This window comes from Ictidomys tridecemlineatus, chromosome Y, assembly GCF_052094955.1.
Source record: "Ictidomys tridecemlineatus isolate mIctTri1 chromosome Y, mIctTri1.hap1, whole genome shotgun sequence".
NCBI lineage: Eukaryota > Metazoa > Chordata > Mammalia > Rodentia > Sciuridae > Ictidomys > Ictidomys tridecemlineatus.
Genome location: NC_135494.1, coordinates 13,488,260 through 13,511,221, shown reverse-complemented (window position 1 = coordinate 13,511,221; position 22,962 = coordinate 13,488,260). Strand labels below are relative to the sequence as shown.

General features: G+C 34.1%; 1 protein-coding gene across 1 annotated transcript in view; it reads left to right on the top strand.

Annotated features, from left to right (window-relative positions):
- LOC144372174 (sodium/potassium-transporting ATPase subunit beta-1-interacting protein 2-like) overlaps nt 1-12,341 on the top strand; it is a 346,772-nt gene extending 334,431 nt beyond the window's left edge. Inside the window, exons 4-5 of the mRNA XM_078035568.1 lie at nt 9,707-9,907; nt 12,116-12,341. Coding sequence (XP_077891694.1) covers nt 9,707-9,907; nt 12,116-12,127 — 213 coding nt within the window. The 3' untranslated portion in view covers nt 12,128-12,341. The remainder of the gene's footprint in view (nt 1-9,706; nt 9,908-12,115) is intronic.
- Nucleotides 12,342-22,962: the final 10,621 nt, after the last annotated feature.

Here is a 22,962-nt window from a genome sequence, read left to right as displayed (position 1 = left end):
AAAACACAGGGGGGAAAAGTTGCTAACCATACTTTTTGTGTGTGTTAGCTTTCTATTACCAAAAAACAAAAATAAAAAATAAATAAAGGAGAAAACATTTATGTTGGCGCTTGGTTTCAGGGCTTAAGTTCACCATCATTTTCATCCATTCTTTTGGTGCCTGTGATGAGGCAGACATCATGGTGCAAGGGTTTGGTAGAGGAAAGTTGCTCACCTCATGACAAGCTAAGCAACAGAGAATGAGAAGAAGAGTCCAGGTACAAAATATATTCTTCAGGTATAGACCCCTAAGTGAATTTTACCCCTGAACTAGTCTCCACCTTCTGAAGTTTCATCACCTCCCAGTTCTATCACAAGTTAGCAACCGAGTCTTTAGACATTTTAGATCCAAACCATCACATTTTGCAAAAATGAAGAAAGAAAGAGTTGGAAGAAAGTGTATCGTTTAAATGTAGAATACCAATTGTAACTAATGCTGTTGAAATGTTAGCACTCTTACAAGAAAAAACTATCATGTCCATCAGTCCCATTCCTATCCTCTTTCTATTATTGAAAAACAAAAAATGACTGAATTGTTTGTTTTATTACACAAATTTGTGCCCCCAATTTCTATGTCTCTCCTCTTGGCAGAATACCCCCTCTTACTAAAGGAGGTTAAGAAATTAAGTGCTCCTTTAAATGGATGATGAGTAGTATTTTTAAAAAACGATTTTTTAACATTTTCTTTTGGATAGTGACCTTTCCACCAGTAGCCTCTTGGCTTTACGTGGTACAAAAGCTGCAAAGAGCTCTTTGGAAGTAATCCAAATGAAATAAGTACATGTGCTTAAAGGTGTTTTATTTAGACTTAGAGGTTTATTTATATTTGTCTCCACGAATTCTAAGCAGTATTGATCTATGTACTTGCCAGGATAAAACAAGACAAGATACAAATCTTACCACTTAAAAAATTCTCTCAAGAGAATAAAGTACAACTAAAATATCTTTAAAAGCTTCTTCATCCAAATGCATGACAAATATAACTCTACTCTAAATGGAGGGTGCAATAAATTGCAGATTAGAGTTGGCCAACTACCTAAGAGGGCATTTCAAGGTTGCTTATAGTACTGGGGTGGGTTTCTGAAGAGCATTTAGAAAATTTTAAATTTATTTGTGTGTATATTTTCACTATTTTAAAAAATTTTAATGTATCCACTTAAAAAAGAAAAACCTGCAGGAAAATGAAACTGGTCTGCTAATGATTAGTAGGGTGACCAAGAAAATTTCTTCAAGAGGTAAACAAGGTATACTTGGAAGACATGAAGTGAGACAAAATGTGGTTTGCAATTTAGTTCCATCCTTAAGAAAGAGAACTTGATGCAGGTTTATATGCACTCTTAGCCTCATTTACTTCTTCCGGTAAGTGAAGGCAGTAATCCTTACCTCTAAATGCTGTTGTAGAACAGGACAAGGTTACTAATGCATAAATTTTATTTCATTTCTTTTCTGTAGTATACATTGCCTGAAATTTAACAAGTTACATAATTTATAAAGAACCAGGAGATCACCTGTCATCTTCAAAATTAAAAGATTCATAGAGAATGTATGGAGATGTTTTGTTAGTTAATGTTTCATTTCACCTGCAATTATTTTTGTTCTTAATAACTGGAAAATGAACTATGAAGTTCATCATCAAAAACGTCAACACTTGGTTTATCTCTAGCTTCCTACCATTTATTGTTGATTTTTCCACGAATTGTTCTCTTCCAGAGAACGAAATCAACAAAGAAAATGACATAAAACTTTATCAGCCTCTATGGTAACAAATTTAACAAGGGAACAACCTGAACTATGGAACAAAATGAGTTCAGACACCTAATCCAAGTCTGCTGATGACTTAAAATCCTTGAAGCCAAGCACAGATGCTATGGAAATCAGAGTTTTAGGTTTTAGGCAAATGACAGAGACAACACTGGTTCCTTTCAGTGAGAAATAATTGGAGTCATGGTAGAGAGCTATTTAAAAAAAATGAATTGTAGATGTAAAAAATATCTTTCTTTTTATTTATGTCTTTTCTTATGAGGTGCTGAGGATGGAACCCAGAGCCTCACCTGTGCAAGGCAAGTGCTCTGCCACTGAGCTACAACCCCAGCCCAGTGAGGAGCTATTGAGAAGGAGATTTAGTATTCCTTAAATGTCTCTAAGTTTTCAATATCATCAGCACCTCTGTGCCTCCATGCTCGTTAAAAATCCACATAAATGTGCTTTAAAAACTGACAAAAGGGTAGCCTTCAGGTGAGTACTTGGATGGCAGGAACATCTCTGGAAATAGCTCACCTGTTCTTTGCCTAACCAAGCCTCTAGAGTGAGGGCAGATCATGTTTCAAAGCTTTTAGATAGGAAAAGGAACACTCACAAAATGGGAAAAGATACTTGTGGGGAAGGAAAAAACTGGAATGTGAGAAAACAGCGGAAAGCTACCTTAAAAGGGTTTATTTAGTACATTGAAAACCATAATGTCAAGGAGAAGTGGATCTTTCATTCTTGTAACCAGCTGAGGAAATTCTGCCTCTAAGTCTCTGCTAGTTTTAAGTTTAGGAAAAAGGAAAGACTTATTTTGATAAACGGGGATCCCATTCATAGCTGATGACTTATAACTTTAGAGGTTAAAATAACACTGAGTTCTTTGAGCCTGGGGGTTCTTTTGAAATTAGCATGGAGTGGACACTTCCTTATTGAATTATTTTCTTTTGCTCCATTTGTAATCCCCCTTGATTTCTCCTTTATCCCTGCCTTTTTTCCTTCTTTCCTTTCTTGCCTTGCTTCTCTAGATAAGACTTAATTTGTATTTCTTGAGCAAGAACCGTGCCCATATTGGACTTACCATATTCCTTTACCCCTAAGAAAAAAGTAAAAGACCAAGATACATCACTACTGACTTACATATAGAAATACCAGGTATAACCATGTGAGGTTGAAAAAAAAATAATAGAACTATCAGGTCATTTTGGAAAGGGTAAACTGAAGAATTAATTCAAGTGAAGAGAGACACACAGGATATTAATAAGAGGTAGTGAGAAGAATTTAATAAAAATGCAATTTTTTACAGCAATGCTTAAGATACTGAAGATTCAGACCAGTTGTGGGATAGCATAAAACATGTGGGGGAAAAGGCACACTCATACATTGCTGGTGAGACTGCAAATTGGTGCAACCACTATGGAAAGAAGTATGGAGATTTCTCAGAAAACTTTGTAATAGAACTACCATTTGACTGGCTTTCCTACTCCTCAGTTTATACTCAAAGGACTTACAATCAGCATACTACAGTGATTCAGCCACATCAATGTTTATAGCAGCTCAATTCACAATAACTAAACTATAACCTAGATACCTTTCAAAAGACGAATTTATAAAGAAAGTGTGATGTATGTACATAATGGAATATTACTCAACCTTAAAGAAGAATGAAATTATGGCATTTGCTGGCAGATGGATGCAACTGGAGAATATCATGCTAAGTAAAATATACCAATCCCAAAAACCTAAGGCAAAAAATTTTAAGAAAAATTTTTAGGAATTTGCAGATGCTAATTCATGATAAGGGTGGAGTAGGGAAGAATTGAGGTGCTTTGGATTAAACATAGGGGAGTGAAGGGGGGGTGTTTGAGGTTATGAAGGATAGTAGAATGAATTAGACATTACCCTATGTGCCTATATGATTGCATGACCAGTGTCACTCTACATCAGTTAATACCAAAAGAATGAGAATTTATACCCCATTTATGTATGATGTGTCAAATGCATCCCACTATCATGTATAACTAATTAGAACACAAATTTTAATTAATTTTTTAAAAATTTAGAGACTAAGAAAGAAGTTGAGATATGATTTTAAAAAGAGAAGTAACTATCTTTGTTGGAACATGGATACAAGATGCCTGTTTTCTGGCAAAAAAAAAAATCATGAAAACATAACAGCATTGATCTTTAAATATTTTATATTAAATCTTTAGTGAATCTTTCCGCACAGTGAAGAATCACATTTTGTTTGTTAAAACTCTAGGTTTTAGAAGTCCAAAGAACATTGGACTTTCCTCATGTGTTTTTAGAGCAATGTTTTTTAATGTTTTCACCACTCACAGACATGTTTTTTAAAATCACTTCTGGAATAAGTCATGAGAGGAAGTGGGAGCTGGAGTTAGCATTAGCTATGGTGTCATAATGAATTATGGTCCCTAATCAGTCAATCTTCAGGTTATGATGGTTAAAGAGTCTAGAACCAACTAAGAGAATAAATATATAAGTGATGTTTCATTAGCTTTTCTTCAGATCATCATATAGAAAAATGATTCCCAACTTTGGATTTGGGAGTTGGTAGGCATGCACGTCCTTGTACTCTGGACTGCATTCTTTCATAATTAAAATTCATTCAATTTGTTAAAGAAAGTATACTTGTAATTTTATTTATCTTCTCAATCTTAAATTTTCTCCTGGCCCTTTCCAGGAGACTCTTTTGTTACCCAAGACAATGTTTCATGGCAGTGGAGGTCAAACACTCAGTTTTTTTCTTCCTGGCATGTTTTGCAATGTGATTTGTTTTTACTGATTTTCCTGTTACCAAAATAACCTACACATTGGGGTTTTTATATATAGAAGCAGGTTTGCATATATCTACACAAGTATCACCAGAAAAAAATTCTACATTAAGAGTTACAATAAATTCACCAGCAGGAAATGATCCATGAATAATAATAATTTTAAGGAAAATTTTTAGGACTTCCTAGAATTAGTATCCATATGTTGGTGTTGGCTATGAGATACAGTACACATCCTTCTGATGATGCTTTTAATATCTTATTTAAGAGTTTATGGGGGAAAAAAGTTATTCTTGGTTTCAAATATAGCCTCTGTTTCTCTTCCAATTTTTTCATGCTCAGATAGTTTAAAAATTGTATTCATCATGGGCTTTCCTGAACTACTTCTCACAATCCTAAAGATTAAATGTACATATTTTTATTAATAAAAACACTTTAACCTCTCAGGGTATTTCTTGTTCGTTAAAATACGCTACAATACATTAAATGCAAGTGCTTGGATTCCTTTAATATCATTACCAGAATGGTGTTTTAAGGTGAGAATACAGACCTGTCCCACTTTCACCCTAGGAGTACAAAAAGCCATTTAGTCCTGGTCCTTTCCAGGAGACTCTTTTGTTACCCAAGACAATGTTTCGTGGCAGTGGAGGTCAAACACTCAGAATTCAAAGCATCCGTGTAATCACCTGCATCATGCTTTTCATTTGTGCGGGTCTCCCTGTGTCTTCTACAGGGTCCACCCCAGACTCCGTGATTTTTACTGTAATACCTGTGGTTTCATGTTTGATAGTGCCCATGGCCTGTCACTGATCAAAAATCTTTTAAAAACTCATGGCCTTTTGAACTCGCCTCTAAATCCTCCCCATTCTAAGCCCATCTCATCTTTCCAAAGCTATTTTACTCTTAGAAACTCCCCCTCTCACAATTATAAAGCCTCCTATTAGTACTTAAACATACAAGTTATTGTAGGTCTTAATTTTGAATTTTTGATCTCTGCTTAAAATTGTCCAGGAGCCTATCTAAGCTTTGCCATTCCTCCAGACCCTGACTACAGTATCCTGGCACCATAGTCTGAATTCATAGTATGGATTGTCCACTTACCACTTATTAGGTACTTGCCAAATGCTTTCTTATATTGTTACATTTTAGCTTATATCTAATCTCCCAAAAGAGACAATAAACCTCACAATGTGATGTTCTACAAGATAATACCATTTTGCATAACTTCACATCATTATGGCCTGGTAGAATGTTTTTTGCATGTGGTTTATGAATCATTTCTATGTTTAATAACTATGATGATAACTATAAACCATTGCAATTTAGTAGTTCCAAGCCTTTTTAATAGTAATCAAAAAAAGCAGTTCCAAGCCTTTCTAATAGTAATCAAATAGTCTAGAAATGGGAAAATATAAATTTTCAATACTATTTCAAAAGAAGGCAACAGAAAACTCCAGAAATCTAAGACAATTATTTCATGTTTTTAAATTATAAATCAAAACTTCTCTTCTCAGTCTCTCCGCTTTCTCATCTCGGCAATGTAGCCTTTGTTGCTTACCAGTGCCATAGTCATGTGAGCTCTTCTTCAAATGCCAGAAACTGGGAAAGTAAATGTTCACTTTCTATTGAAATTCTGAAATGTCACTAGTATCATTTTCTCATTTACTTGTCAACTTTTTTTTTTATCAAATGCTTATTATTTGTTGGGCAATTAGGCTTCTTTCATTGACCTGAATACACACAAGCCCTGTCAGAAACAAATTTTTAGCGCTAATCACAGCTTTCATGTAACACATCAGACCCTGTTATTTTGAAAATGACATGACAAATAATGGGGTCCTTTAATCTGAACTTTTTAAAGACTACTTAGAGAGATGAATAAATATATTGATACAAAGATTTTTTTGTCACTATACGGATCTGAATATATAATTATTATACTGTTCTTTAAATTTAAAAGTTCTAGTATCTTACAATTCTGAGCTGATTTTCTTTTAAGTTTTTTTTTGTGTGAATCCACCAAGAATGTAAAAGATTAGTTGTGATTTTGATGTATTTTGTGCTCTCAGGTCATGTTCATTATATCAAAAGTTATGATTTTGAGCTCAAAATTTACAAAATATACAGGAATTAAATAACCTATTGATTACGCTTGGAGTAGATAAAGCTCAGAAATTCCTATTGCATTTAAAATATATTTAAGACAAGCCATAGACAGTTGAAAATATTTGTGAGGGTCTTAACTGATAAAGGACTATTATTCAAAATATACCAAGAGCCTATACAGCTCAATAATAAGTAGCAAACTACTGGATAATAAGTGTGCCAAACACCTTAACAGACACCTCACCAAAGAATACATGCAGATGGCATGTAAATATGGGAAAGGAGGCTCAATGTCAATATCACAGAGGAAATGTGAGTTAGACAACAATGAACTATCACCATGCACCTATTACAATGGCCAAAATCCAGAACTTGACGCCACCAAATTCTGTCAAGGATGCCAAGTCACAGGAATCCCTACTCATTACTGGTGGAAATGCAAAATGGCATAACCAATAGGGAGAGAGTTTGGGAGTTTCTTATAGAACTATACATACCCTTACATACAATCGAGACATTGTAATCCTCATTATATACCCAAATGAATTGAAAACTTATGTCCACACAAAACCTGCACATGGATGTTTATAACAGCTTTTTTTGTCATTGCCCCAAACTTGGACACAACCAAGTTGTCCTTGGGTAGGTGAATGGGTCAAAGACTGATTTAGCCAAACAAAGGAATACTATTTAGTGCTAAAAACAAGCTATTGAGAATGAAAAGACACTAAAGGAACTTAAAAGAAGTTAATCTAAAAAGCCTACATACTGTGTCATTCCAACTACATGGAATTCTGGGAAAGAAAAACTGTGATGACAGCCAGAGGAACATGGTAGCCAGTGTTTTGGAGGTGAAAGGAATGAATATGTAGAGCACAGAGGATTTTTAAGGCAGTGAAATGATTCTGAATGATATGATAATGTGGGCACATGTCATATATTTGCCAAAACCCACAGAATATATATTACAAAGAGCAAACACTAATGTGAACTGTGGACTTCAGGTGATAATGATTCTCTATAGAGGCCTTCCTCTATAACCTCATCACCAGAAGTAAGGAAAATACCAACTTGGTATTTCAGATTACTGAAAGCAATGGTCATAGTCCTGCCTCCTTGAACTTATGCCATTCAGGAGAAGTGCATGCTGAAGATCAAGCACTCTAAAGCACTTCAGTGTCATGTCCAGTTTTTGGTAACAAAACATTAAATGGCTAAGATTGTAAGAAAAAATAGAAAGCATTGGTCTGTTCTCATAATTGCCCCTGCAAATCTACCTATGGACCTAGTTCTTCTGCCACTGGAAAAAAATAAACAGCACACCTATTCTTGTGGTGACCCTTAAATAGTAAAAGCTATCTGTTGTCACTATTGTTCCCCAAATAGTTTCTGTTCAGAAAGGATTATGTCCTTCTGAATAAAGAGTCCAAATTTTTTTTCAAAATTAAGCTTTTCCCTTTCTACATGGAAAAGTTGTAGGCTCAGTGTTTTACTTTAGTAATGGCCCCTGGGTTTTTTTCTGTTTTTTTTTTCCAGAGACACTTGACTTCATTAATTTCTCCTGTATGTATGACTTAGTGGGTGTATCTTCTCTGTTCACTGTATTACAATTCTTCCCTCAAACCATGGGAATGTGTGTCAGTACTCTCAGCCATTATCCCCCACCAATAGTTCTTCTGGGAAAGCACTAATAAAAAGGCCATTTAGCTCTCTATTTTGATGGCCCATTTCTGCTCTTAGAATGATCAAATGTAGCAATTCAGTTTGCTTCCAAACATTGCCTACTTTTTGTTTGGCCACTAAGCAGGTAGCTCCAACACCAGGCTTTATTTTGAGACTTATTAAACCTGAACCAGACACTAGTTGCTGTTTCTCCCAGGTTCCAGGGGATGCTTAAAGCCTTTCTCAATGGTCTCAAAAAGAAGCAAAAATATCCCCTCTCTCCCCCAGTCACCACTGTGAAGTTGGTGACACTTAGCACCTCAAACAGAATCCTCCTTATAGTCTCCAAGTTCCTTGGCCATTCCAGCTCAACCTTTACATATTCTCAATGTCAGTAAGAGTCTCAAGGTCACTAATCATGATTTAAGACATTTTTCTATCTAGAGTCTACCTAGTCACACTAGCGCTTCACTCTCAGTTTTGAGTGAGAGTAGTTGGCTCCTATTATCATGTAGCCTCAACTGTCCTTGAGGCTAAAAGAGTTCAAGTTCCACCATTGGCTCACTCTTAGGATTTGTGAATAAAAATCATAACTTGCAGAGTAATAGAACATGTTTCCTTTTAACCATTATCTTCCTAGAATATGACATTTTTTTCCATATTCTATTGATAGTTTCTTGGTGTATGTGACTATAAGCTCTCTGAGTTCAGAAACTGTACCTTTTATTCTAGTTGTAGCTGTGAAATTCATCTAAAGAGTTATTGATGTATTATCTCCACCCTACAAGAACTTGCTAATGATATTCCATGAAAAAAAATACTATGACTGAATTCACAGAAGTTGATGAGATTGAAGAGACACTGATTTGCCAAAACACAGTCTGCCTCTATATCCACAGATTCTGCATCCAGACTCAACCAACTGACATTTTATATAAAGGAATTTGAGCATCCTTGGATTTTAGTATCTTCAGGGATTGAGGGTCCTGAAACCAATTCCCTATGGATACAGAGGGACAACTAGAATAAAAAGGAGGAAAATAAGCTATATTGTCTTTTACTACATAAAGATTTTATAAATATGAGCATTAGCTACAAGTGAAATGCTGCCACATTGAAATACAACTTTGAGATTTAAAATGTATAAGTAAATATTCTGACAAGGAAAAAATATACAGCAGATTTATAATATAAGACTTTAACCTGATGATAGTTTAAATCATTCCCTTTTTAATATTCATGATCCCTAATGGTAAAGACATTTCAGTATTACAATTAATGCACAAATAGAAAACAATTCAGTCCCAAATAAGCTGACATTTATGAAGTAATTCTCATCCTTATAAATTGCCTTCTTGCAGGAAACAGACCTTATCCTGACTTTTAATATTTCAATGCACCGATCTTGGTGGATGGAGAATGGACCAGGATGTATGGTGACGTCAGTGACACCCGCCCCAGACTGGGCCCCAGAAGACCATCGCTACATCACGGTCTCAGGGTGTTTTCTGGAGTACCAGTACATAGAAGTGGCTCATAGTTCCCTCCAGATTATCCTCGCAGTGTTGACAGCCAACCACTTCCTCTAGTCCTTCTGGAATTTGTTTTATTTCTGGGCAAACTCAGTGCACACAAAGGGAATGTGTGTGTGTGTGTGTGTGTGTGTGTGTGTGTGTGTGTTCCTCCTAATTAATGCCACTTTTATTAAGAATATGTTAAACCAAGCCATCCTCTGGACTATGCATGCTGATTTTTTTTCATCAATCATTAATTGGCCTTCAACATCATCAGCATTTTTCATAAAAAATCTAATCAGTCAAGATTAAATTATCTGATTTGGTAGAATTTTCCAAAGATCTATAGGAATATCAGAGAGTTTTCACAGCTAACATTCAACTTCCCTAAACACATGACATTTCAATGCACCTTCTCCCTCAGTGTTTCTTCTGGAAGTGCCAGTACATGGATTTCTTTCTTCCTCTGCCCTATGCCGTACTTCCTTCTTCCTAGATTTCCCCTGGGCACTGTTCATCACCTATTATCCACACTCCTCCTTTCTGAACAAGTCATCCTTCCTTGAAATTCTATCTAGACTTTCATGCTGCCATGTTTCATAGGATTGTACCATAAAAAGAGTCCTCCGATCAGGAGGAAGTAGGAGAATAAATAACAAATTTATGTAATGTATGCTTATGTTATATAAAATAAGTTATATTAGATTGCATTATTATGAAAAATATAGATAAAGACATCTCTTTCTCAAGAAGAACTATCACTAAGGTTAATTGCATAATATTGTAGGACTTACATTGTTAAGGCAACTTTGTTTTATATGAATCCATTTAATCATTTCAGATTATAGAGCCACATGTATTTTTTTAGATTCCATATAGATCTGCAGTTGAGGTTCATAGTCTTACAATTGTTAGCCAAAAATAATTCAAGTGCAATCTGATGTTTACCTCTTTCTTCAGTGAATTACTTTGAGGGTGATATGGACTCCCAATTGAATAACAGGTGATATGGACACCCAATTGAATAACAGGAGATAATAAGTTCTGCATATAAAGGCAGTAATCATTTTATATAAAATTCTTTAAGAGTTAAAACCATTTAATATTATATATATATATAATATGGATGTTATGATAGACTACATGTATGCAGTGCTACTAAAACATTTCCTAAGTCTTTGTGACATACAGGTTTATTCCCTGTGTCAGCAGGAGGCTCTACACTCATTGTCAATAAGGATACAAGCCTAGTGTAATAACCACAAACCCAATTATCATTGGGTTGCCATGCCCAAGATCACAGAAAGATATGCATGATCCATATTGGTACATACATGGTCCTTCCAGGGAGAAGGAGCTCATTCTTCACAGTTTATTGTCTAGCACTATAGTCATACAGTCCCATCAATCACAAAATAGCCAAGAAGGAAGAACTCGAAATATTTCAAGATCAACATGAATAAATTCCAGAAAATTTGAATTATGTTCTTAGCTAAAGTACTAAGTGATCTTTCCCTAATATGTCCAACCTGAGACAATTCTTCAAATAAACAAAATTTTCTGTATTCATGTTGAAATCTAAAATGGTTCATTTTTGCTTATCTTAAAGACAAGTTAGATTTGGTGAAATGAAAGTAGTTATTTCATTTTTTAAAATCCATTTAAATAGTGTTAAATCTCACATGAGAAAAGTGAAACATTTCTGAGACTCTGAGACAAATTAAATGTCAATACAAATGTTTTAGAGTAGGGTTTTAAACAAAATTTTATTTGAATTATCCTTCCCATCCCTTTTTTACAATATCTTCAACATTTTGGCAAACTTTCACCTATATTTTAAGGATGATGTGAAGATGCAGTTTACTTGTAAGGACAGTTATATATGACTCTTTAAGAGGATTATTGGAATTTGTGTGTGTGTGTGTGTGTGTGTGTGTGTGTGTGTGTGTGTGTGTATGTATAACTATATTCACATAAAATTTTGGCAAAGGGAATTTGCAAAGAAGTGCATTTGGATATGAAAGCATATGTTGAGTCTGTCATACTGCCCAGAGAAAAACACTTTTACATAAGTAAAATTAATCTGTAAAGGCAAGGTGACTAGAATGTGAAGGTGAATGAAAGTCCCTAAGAACAGATGGGGAAAATAATTCCAATGGCTTTCCCTTCTGTCTACACTGTCCCCCAGTGGAGTGAAAAATTTATTTTAACCAAGTATCAATGGCTGTGGCACCTTTATCTCTTTCTCTTCACCAGGTCTTCCTTTAGCAGGGAGGGGTTCTTTTGTGATGCTGATTCAGGAACACCAGAGACTAAGTTACCAACTTTCTTACCTAAGAAACTATCCATGGAAGTTTCAGCACTTTGGGACTTTAGGCTTGCTTGTCTAGCCACCTTGGGCTGAAAATGTCCACTACACAAAATACTTAGTCAATCTGAGTTGATAATGCAAACCCACCTAAAAGGTCTTATCTTAAAATATTTGCTCTGCCTATTCATTGGAAACAGCCCAAAGACTTTTTTAAAAATATATTTCAATGTACATGCTTTATTAAACCTCTTGTTTTCATTGCATAATTTTACTATTTTATTTTATTTTTTATTGGTTGTTCAAAACATTACAAAGCACATATCATCTTTCATACATTTGATTCAAGTGGGTTATAAACTCCCATTTTTACCCCAAATACAAATTGCAGGATCACATCAGTAGCAGAATACAACAGTCACTAATATGGCATTATGTAAAAATGTGAATGTGTAATCGATATGAACCAAAGACTTTTTCCTGTACTCATCCTGATCTCTTCTGCTCTAATTATTGACTAATTAAATAGTGTCTGGATTCTCTGCTCCTCCCCTTTTGTATTATCCGGATCATCCTTCTGACAATCAAATATTCAGTTCAATCCAATATAGGGAACACTCCTGAGTGCTTGTCCCCTGGGATATCTAGAAAAGCAAAGACAACAGTATCCCTGACATGAAGGATGTTATAGTTAAAAATGGAGCAGAGTTCCTAAGGGCACAAACCAGGTGCAAACAGACACATTTCAGGGACGTAAGAGACAGAGGATGCAGCAGTTCATGCAGTTTGGGGCATAGTCTTGGCTTCTTAGTTTCATCCTACTTTTTGTAATGTCAGCTAAACTCTCACTTTTATTGTTTTCGTCATCCCAGATTTCCTTTTGGGATATCTGGCTTAGACTTGCTTTCATAAACTGCTGCTTTCCCAACTATTTCTCTTGATTAACTCCAAATCTCTCCAGCTCTTTTTTTCTCCACTCTCACTCAGCCTTTCTTTCACAGATTTCTGACCCCCAGAATGCCTATCACAGCATTGTTCAGTTTTCTGCCAATCAACTTTTGGCTGATTTTGAAATTAGCATTCATAGAGCCCACATTTGCATCTCACATACATAGACATCTCCCATTTACAGCCAAAGGAAGATGAGTATAATATCCTCATAATTGAGAAGAGGGGCTATTAATCACACAGCCTCCAGCCAAGCAAAAAAGTCTGCCAGAGCATCATAATGATGAGCCAGGAGTAAGGTTTCCAGATTTCTCCTCCTCCAGCAGTCTTTTTCTCCAGTTAGTATCAGATATAACACTCAGAAGGCATACAGGTGTGCACAATTTTAATAAAACCATTAAAAAAAACACACTTACCAAGAAATAAAATGTGTGTAGGGAAAGTACAGAGATCAACTAGGGAGATGGTGTTGTTTACATTACAAGATAATTGATTGGATTTCTTAATGCATGATTTGTTAGAAAATATGTTCACATGAATTTAATCTTATGACCGTGTAACCATCCTATGAGTGCAGCATAACAGGTTAGAAACCTTTCCTAAGATGTTTAGCTAGTAAAGAGGGATTATGGATGTGCTCTTTCTTGAAACAAGGCTGAGAAATAGTCTTCAACCTGAATGCTGTAACAGCTAATGGAAAATGGATTACTGAAGTCTAAATGTTCAGAGTTTCTCAGAGGCAAAGAATGCTGTGATTGATTGGCTACATCTGCCATGGGTGAGGAGAATGGATATGTATGTACCTCATATTTATTATGCACACATTAGACTTACTCCCTGTATCCAACACAATGAAAAATGAATATGTTTTGCAAACAAATATACATAAATGGTATTTTAAGAGTGAACATGTATTACAATACCTGAAATAACTATATTTGTTAAAATACATGTTAAAATTCCCACTAATTCATTGGTAAATAAAGCCTTTATTCTCTCTTTTCTTTAGCCACATCCAGAGAATCAATATTTCTAAATTTTATATAAACCTCTCCAACAAAAATTGCTTGGTCTTGTGTTCCTTTATTTCCTTTATTATTTCCTTTACTTCTGACATACTTCTAAATTCATGGCAGGTTGACTATTAATTTCTTTTAGGAGACTAGCAGAAGATATTGATAAAAATGTAAATAAGCTTACCGGTTCCAAAAGCCATTAGATATGGCTTAGAAATTATATACAAATTATCAAGGAAGTCATTGAAGAGTTTAGAAAACATCTCTTTTCTTTACTTTTTTTTTTGTACCAGGGATTGAACCCAGGGAGCCTTAACCACTGAGCCACATCCTCATCCATTTTTATTTATTTATTTTTTAATTTGAGACAAGTTCTTGCTAAATTTCTTAGGTCCTCCCTGAGTTGCTGAGGCTGGCTTTGAACTTGGGATCCTCCTGCCTCAGCTTCCCAAGCTGCTTGGATTGCAACAGTACATTACAACACCCAGCTAGAAAAAGTTTCAGTACCCCTTGCACAGCTCATAGCTAAATTCAAGTATTCAAGTTCAACCTTCAGTTATATCACGTCCCTATTTGGAAAACTTTGTATAGTGCATGAAATCATGATTTTCGTGTCAACTCGGCATTGCTATCAGTAATGTAAGCTTTATATCTAAGTTAAGAGCTTGTGTAGTTCTAAAATGAAAAGTGGAGAAATAGTATTTGCTGCTACTCAGCTACAGCTATATTCAGAAGTCATATGGTTGCCATGGGGATATCCTGTGTTCTATGTACTTAAACTGAAAAATTAAAACAGAATTTTAAGAAAAAAAATAAGTTTGTTCTGGTTGACTTTATGAACTAAATTAGCCAGATCTGCAGCTACATAGCTTAAGTAAAAATATACTCAAAGCACATGATTTTTAATTAAGAAAAAACATTTTATCAAAAAACATATATTTGAAATTATATAATATTTCAATATTTCTAAAGTTTTTACATATATAAAATTAGGCTAGGTTCCTTTAAGAGATGGCTATAATTAATAGCTATTTATTATGTCTTGATAGTGTTTTTGGTATACTTCCCAGAAATTGTTGTTGCAAATTGAGCAATTTCCAATTCTTTGCTTTCATTAAAATTGAAAGAAAACCCTAATAAATTTGTAACTTGGTACATTATTTGAAATAATTTTTGTGATAGATAATTATGGAAATTGTGCTATGCAACTTAGGATAAGTTGTAGAAATTGGTCATTATAAAAACTGCATCTACTATTTAGGAAAAAGATTTTTCAGTACTTAAACCTAAAAAAAATGCTAAAAATTGAATCATGCTGAACTCTGTCCCATTCTAATATAAATAAGAAGAGATTTCAAATACAAATTTATTTTCATACATAATAATTTTGATCAGTTTGTACAGACTACTTTGTTTTAAATCAAGTGTGTAAAATAATAATTATGAGAATAGTATTATTATTAATATTCAGAATGAGAATTTTTAACACTTTCTGCCTCATGGACCTGAGAAAAATATAAAATTGAAATCTATACATATTCAATGAATATACACACTTATACATATACATCTAAATTTATTACAAAGTAGTATGAGATACTGAGCAATAATACAACTTTCAAGTAAATAAACATATTTAATTAGAACAAAATTCTGTGAAAGCAGTGTAGAAGCAGTGCAAATTCAAAGAAAATGAACTACATAAAATTTATAATCCTTAAGTATGTGTATGCATGTTAGGGTGAATTTCAAATCACAGTGATATTCTTATTTAATTGGACATATTTAAATGGATGACACTATAGATCTCTTTAAAATATACTAATATTTATAATATATCAAAATAAATACATCTTTTGCAGCTAAACTAGTTCATATTACTCAGAATGATGTATAGATTAAATAAAATTCTTATACAAATCTCAATGGCATTTTTTTTACAGAAACATAAAAGCAGTCCTAAACCTCATATGAAACCACAAAAATACTCTGAATAACCAAATCAGTTTTAAAAACCACAATGTTGGAAGTATCATTCTTCTCAATTTTAAAAGAATTACAAAGCTATAGTAATTAAAACAGCATGGTACTGACATAAAGACAAACATAGACCAGTGGAACAGAATGGAGCCCCCAAATAAATCCACACATATTTGGTCAACTGATCTTTTACAAGGATGTCATTTAAACTAATAAAAAAATTATCAAGCTTACATTTCAAATATACTTAATTTTCAGGTAAAATTTTTAAAAATTCTCTCAGAATGTACAGCAACAGAAATGAGAACTACTCTAAAACAGTAAATTCAACTTGACTGAGAATAGAAATTTCTTTAGGTTTTTTTTCTTAAAGGATTGCCATGCCATAACTCCTAAAAATTCCGTTTCCTTAGACCTCAGGTAGAGTCTTTGGTGAATGTGATTTTTAAAATTTTCACTGAAAATATTAGTGCCTTCCCTTTCTCTTCACTGTTGATCCTTCTTACTTCCTGAATTTCTTAAACCAAGTGGAGTCTGGTCAGGGAAGGTAACTCTCATTCCAAAGGGCATCAGGGCTCTGGCTGCCTCATCAAATTCTTCCTGGGTCTTGAAAATCATTTCCTTTTCTGGACATCAAGGTCAGGCCCTTCAAATAATGAGCTTCTTATCAAATAATGAATCTGTGCATCTATACCATGAGTTCTGTATTTCCACCAAAAGAGTGAGTTGGTATACTTCTAGAACTGTAAACTGAATCTTCTGATGACTAGTCCAGTGTTGAAGGTGATGCAATCATTTTCTTATTAAGACAAAACTGCTTGCTAACTACAGTACACAAGGGTTAGAGTGAAGACTGGGGTTCTTTCCCCACTTCCAGGTGGGCTTCACAGCTTGAGGCTTGGTTTGATTGTTGGACTTGCTACTCCAGCTGTGGTGCAGATTTTCAGAAGCACAGATCTCCCTGTCAAAAGTTAGTGGCCCAAGAAACAAAATGAAAGTGGCATGTCTTTCTGTAGCATCAGAACAGTTTATGAAAATTTCAAAATATGAGGAAAAGAACAAAGTATTAGTATAAATAGGGAGTATTTCAGAAAGGAGAATTTGCCATTCTCCTTTCTGAAATAGGAGAATGGCAAATTGAATCCAGAAAGGATATTTTTTGATGCAATTGAATGTAACAAAACTTATAAATAAATAAGTTCAACTTATTTGAAAACTCCAACTGGATCTATCCCTGAAGAGTAAGAAATACTATTGTTATTGAATGAATACTATTCAATAGATATTAAAGTATGCAGTTTTCATGAATATTTTAACCAAAAGTTGGTTGACATATATAAGACATCGGGGCATTATCCTTTAAAAGGACATTGTTCAAAGGAATTTATTGAATAAGCTTATTTCTTATTCCTCTCAACCATAATAAATTCCTTTGAACAATATCGATTTAAAGGGTAAAGCCCTGATGTCTTATCTGCAGATGCCAATCAACTTTTGGGTATAGTAATCACAAAACAGTTAACAGCTTCTTGACTTTATTTTCCTTTATTACTGAAAAGTGCCCTTGTAAATTGTTATGTAGTTCTGTGAACACACGAAGAAGCAGAGTGCCAGAATTTAACCAGCCTCTGAGGTCAAATTAAATGTAAATTTTTTTTTAATATTCTCTGGTATTCCCTACATGCAAATTTAGGATTATAAGGTAAAATATTCACAGTCTGAGAGTAACAATCCTTAAATCTTATACCCAGTTGTATAATAAACTATTTTGTAATTATGAACTAAATGAGATAACATTAAAGAAATTGCCTTGAAAAACAATAAAGGTAGAATTATTTATTTTCTCCTTAGCTCAGTTTCTTTCACTGCTCATTGAGAATACTTTAATCCTTTCAGAATAACTCATAATGACGTGCAAAAAATGAACTAAATCCTACTAAGTTTACTTACTCCCCAGATATTACCATGATTCTAAAAACCAATATAATACTATTTAGTGTACTGCACCACTAGCCTATGTGCACAGACCCTTATCAATTATTGTAATCAGCATGCAATATCTATCTGTTCTGTATGTTATGTTTAAAGGACTTGCTTACCTTCTAAGCACTTCACTGTACCTGTGGGAATGTTAGAAAACACCACATAATAAACACATTAGTACAGTCAAATGGCAGTGATGATTAAAGACATGACCAATCACTAATAATTTTATTTTCTTAATAATAGGAGATTTAAATTGAATAAAGTATTGTGCATAAAATATGGTACAATGAACTGTGTACAATACTATTTTTATATTTAGTGGTATGATCATAAATTTGCTTCAGAATTAAATAAATTGTATTAAGTCACAAATTATTTTATAAACAAGTGAAGTATATTAAAATACACTAAATATAGTATCTTGTGAAAAATATTACAAGTTATTGGCCTGAGAACGAAAGGTTGACATCTTCCTTTGAAATGTACAATACTATTGTCTTTTAGGATGTTTTTCCAGTCGTGATCAATTACTGTGATACAAAATTCTTAAGAAATAACATCTTTGGTAGCAATTTCCTTCTCACTGGAAATTAAACACAGTGATAGAACAATAGTAGTAAGAACTGCTAGCATTTCTAAGTAGGAGCATGGTATTCTCAAAGGAGGGATATAAACATGATTTATACTGACAGCTATAATATGAGGGATAATTTATTGTTTAGCATGTTATACTTGAATGGAAAAGAATAAAAATATGGGCAAACACACTTAGGCTAAATGGTGTTTACACAGTGGAAGAAGAGCCATCTGTGATATTTTCTCTGTACCTTTTGCTTTTACCAATCTTACAAACAGGATTTAAAATTCTTCTATTCTCAACCCACACACCCTTCCACATGGCAAGGTTTGCCATTCCTAGTCTGGATCCTCTCTTTCTCTCCCTTTCCTTAACATCATGGCTGCCTTCTCCCTGACTCCGCCATTTGTCCTCTCTGCCACCCATCATGCTAAATCCCTCTCAAGCAAGAACCTGAGAGTCAAGACCACAACTTTTCACACACATATGTTTATCACTTTTAGTCCTCCTAACGTAATTCATGATGATACATTTATTATACTTAATGAGGTAGTTGCCACATGATTATTTTTGTTAATGCTAATTGGAAACATGATTCCAGAGTCATGGAATTAAGTGGAGAATGCTATGGCTCCAAGGATATTATGAGTTTCTTTCTGTCTTCTTATATTCTAAAATATATGAGTTGCTCTGCTCTTTTATATTGATTCTGAATAGCTCCACCTCTAAAGCTTGGGCTGCTTATTATTAGCAACTTTATAAATACAAATCATTCCTTTTTGCTCTCACTATCAAATATCTTCCAATCATTCATCTTCACTTTCTCTACTTCTCTATCTACAACCTTATTGATTTCTTCATCACAGAATTATGGGTAAGTTCTCTTTTTGTTTTTAATTTCTAAATTTTACAGCTCACCCGTGCTGTAATTTCATGTTATTCTTTTAGTTGAATGCCATGTTTACATTGATTTAATCCTAATATACTATGTATTTACTATGGAAACTAATTTTAACTGAAATTATACTGTGAAGTACAGAAAAAAAATTCAAGTTAGTGATTCAAAGGTGGTCGGGTATTCATTTTCAGCACTTATTTCACAAACTTAGAAAAGTTTATGTTGCTTATAATTAAAAGATTTAGACAAGTTATCAAAGAAAGCTTGATATTAAAAATGTCATAAAGGAGAGGGCAAACCATATGGAAAAATACATTGTCCTTATTGTCCTTTAATTATGAGCGTGTGATATGAGTTGAAATTACATAGATGTATTGCCCACATTTTCTTTGGTTCACACTTATAGACTTAAAGTTCCAAAGTGCTGTTATAATTTTCCTGGAACTGAGTTGGAAGATCCCCACTGAAGCAATGCTATAGATTTGTGTCCTGGGTAATAATATATCTCAGCTACCAATTCAGTCCGCATGACAATGTATCACCAGCATAAGATGTGGAATAATGGGTCATAAACTGCTGTCTGCTAATACACTCAGGAGCTTCATCAGTATCTAGATTGACTAGTAGTCCACAGCAAGACCAAACAGCTTATCACTCCCTACTTTTATTCTTTTCCTGGTAGATAAAACTGAGCTCTGTGCTGAAGACACATTTTCTTCATTTATTAGCTGCACAGATTTCACTTATATGGAATTGATACAGAGACTCTTATTCATAGAGAAAGATGATTTTTTTTCCAGATTCAATTTATCATGTATTGAGCTTTATATTTCAGGATAAAGAGCTTTCCCAGGCTTCTTGCTTCTGGAGAGAGGTCAAATTGAAATGCCACAAAGCTATGTTCAAGTTTCAATTAAAAGTTGCAATCAGTTAAGTATGAGACACTACAACTTTCAGTGGGTACAGATTTTCAGTTTTCAAATGGTAGTTTAAAGTTGTGTAGATTTAATCTAAATATTCAAATTAAAAAGTTGCTTCCTCCATATTCTTCAACTGCTTGGAGCTTGAAACTGCTTTATATACATTCTGCCAGTTAACAAATATTTGCTGAGTGTATTGGTATTCTCATTGGAGATGCAAGGGTGAGTCAAAGCCTCTGCTTCCATGCAATGTATGTTCTTATGAGAAGAGGCATGCATATAGTGTGTGTATGTATGTGTATATATATATATATATATATATATATATATATATACATATATATATGTATATATATATATGTATAGAATATATATAGTATGTCCAATATGTAAATGCTCTGCTGATGAATAAAGCTGGGTAAGATAAAAGAGAGCCACTGGAGAATAGCCAGAGAAGGCCACTTAGATACGTGACGTTTTACCTAAATTCTGACTGTGTATGAGGACTGAGCCATGTGGAGATGCAGCATTAAAGGTAGGACTATGGCCTCTACATGAGAGCACACGGGAGTTGTGACCAGGTTTGCAATCTTCAGTCAGCAAACACAGCTCACATACTCAAAAGTAAGTTCAGTTATTGAACTCTATTTCATATAATCTACTTTCTATTTAAATTCTGCTCTCTTTAAATGACTCATGACTTTCCTTCAGAATCTGGTCATCCTTTCCACCCTCCATTTCTCATATTGGAATTAGTCTCAGACTTACTTGTTCAACTTTTTCTATTCATTTTGCCTTCTTCCATTTCTCTGTTTCTGTCTGCCTGATGAGCCTGACATTGAGTCATTATTTCTTTTCTCAAGTCTTCACTTTCCTGTCCTTCTCTACATCACTCTCAGTGGAAACAACATCATTCCTATTTCTGAAGGTTAGAATCATGTCCTCATCTTTACTCTTGCTGTGTTCTTTCCTCCTGTGTTAATAATCCAAATGCATTTACAAATCACTAAATTTTAGGAGAATATTAGTGACTTGTTCACCAGAAGCCAATTGTTTTCAAAATATCTCTAGAAAATGTTTATAGTTTTACATTTTACTTATTTAACCATTATAAAACCTATTTATCAGCATCCCATTGATGTTATATAAAATTTCTGTAGAAAAGAGTGACTTGCCTAGGATTGGATAGGCATGACTCATTATTATTATTCTTTCTATTGCAGCAATAGTTCGTATAAAACTTATAATATTGGGAAAGGTTTTTTTATTTGTTTATTTTTTGGTACCAACGATGGAATGCAATACCTTACATATACTACAAAAGTATTATATCACTTAACTGCACCCCCCCAACCTGGGAGGTGTTTTTCTAGGATTCATTCAATGAGAAAACGCTAAAATAATATTCATTAGTAATATTAACTTTGTGTATCATTATATTAACCATAGTTTAAAAAATATTTTACATGTAAATTATTATACTGCACTCTGCCAATGTGAACAGAAAAACTATTTGATCATATAAATTATAAATTTAAAAAATCATTAAAATCTCTATTTGAATATATCTACATAAATATATAACTGAGATTAGTCTTTGCTTTTATTATTTTTTGTGATGTGTTATTGAGTTTTTTCCTTTTACATCCCATATGCTTACAGATGTTAATCTCCTGAGTAGCACAATTATTCTCCTAACAAAGGCAGTTTTTGCCTGGCTTTGCTTCGCTAAAATCCAGTCTCTGATGACAGATAGTCTGCTTGTCAGCTTTGCTTCATGAATCCAGAGAAAATGGAACTTATCAGAAGCTGAACCTCAAGCACTACCTGTGCCTCTTATTTGGGCCTTTTCATGCTAGGTTTGGCAGAGGTCTTAGTCTTTCATCATGCGGTTCACTGACAGAAAGAGAAGGGAGCAGTTGCACATTTAGGTACCACTCTGCAGACGGCTATATTGCAAAATAAACAAACAATATATTTTTAGGGCACCACCTGCAGCAAGCAGCTGTACCAAACAGAGCAGAACTACGAAGGATGTGATTTGTCCCATTTAACATGAAGCCTTGAGGTTTGAGAAGAGAGGGAGAAGAAAGTTCTATGTATACAACCCACACATTGCAATTTAAACTGAAGCTGATTTTCTTTCTTTTTTAGATTGGAATTGAGGTATCATTACATCTCTCCTCCTTTCCTACCCCACAATCGCTGGTTGAAAACAATTCTATTATTGGGGTATAACTGTTAACAGGAAAGATCATTTTTCCTTACCAGTAAACTTCCTTTCTCATTCAAGGGCAATTTTCTCTCATAGCAACCTATAGTTAAATGCCAACATCTGCTATGTTTAAGCTGTATATAAGATGATGTCTGGAATTTACATGATGCCAATGACATGGTTAGAGAAAACTCACACAATTGGCTTACATTAAGATTTTCTTCTTATCTCTAGCTTCATCTATTTCTGTTCTTC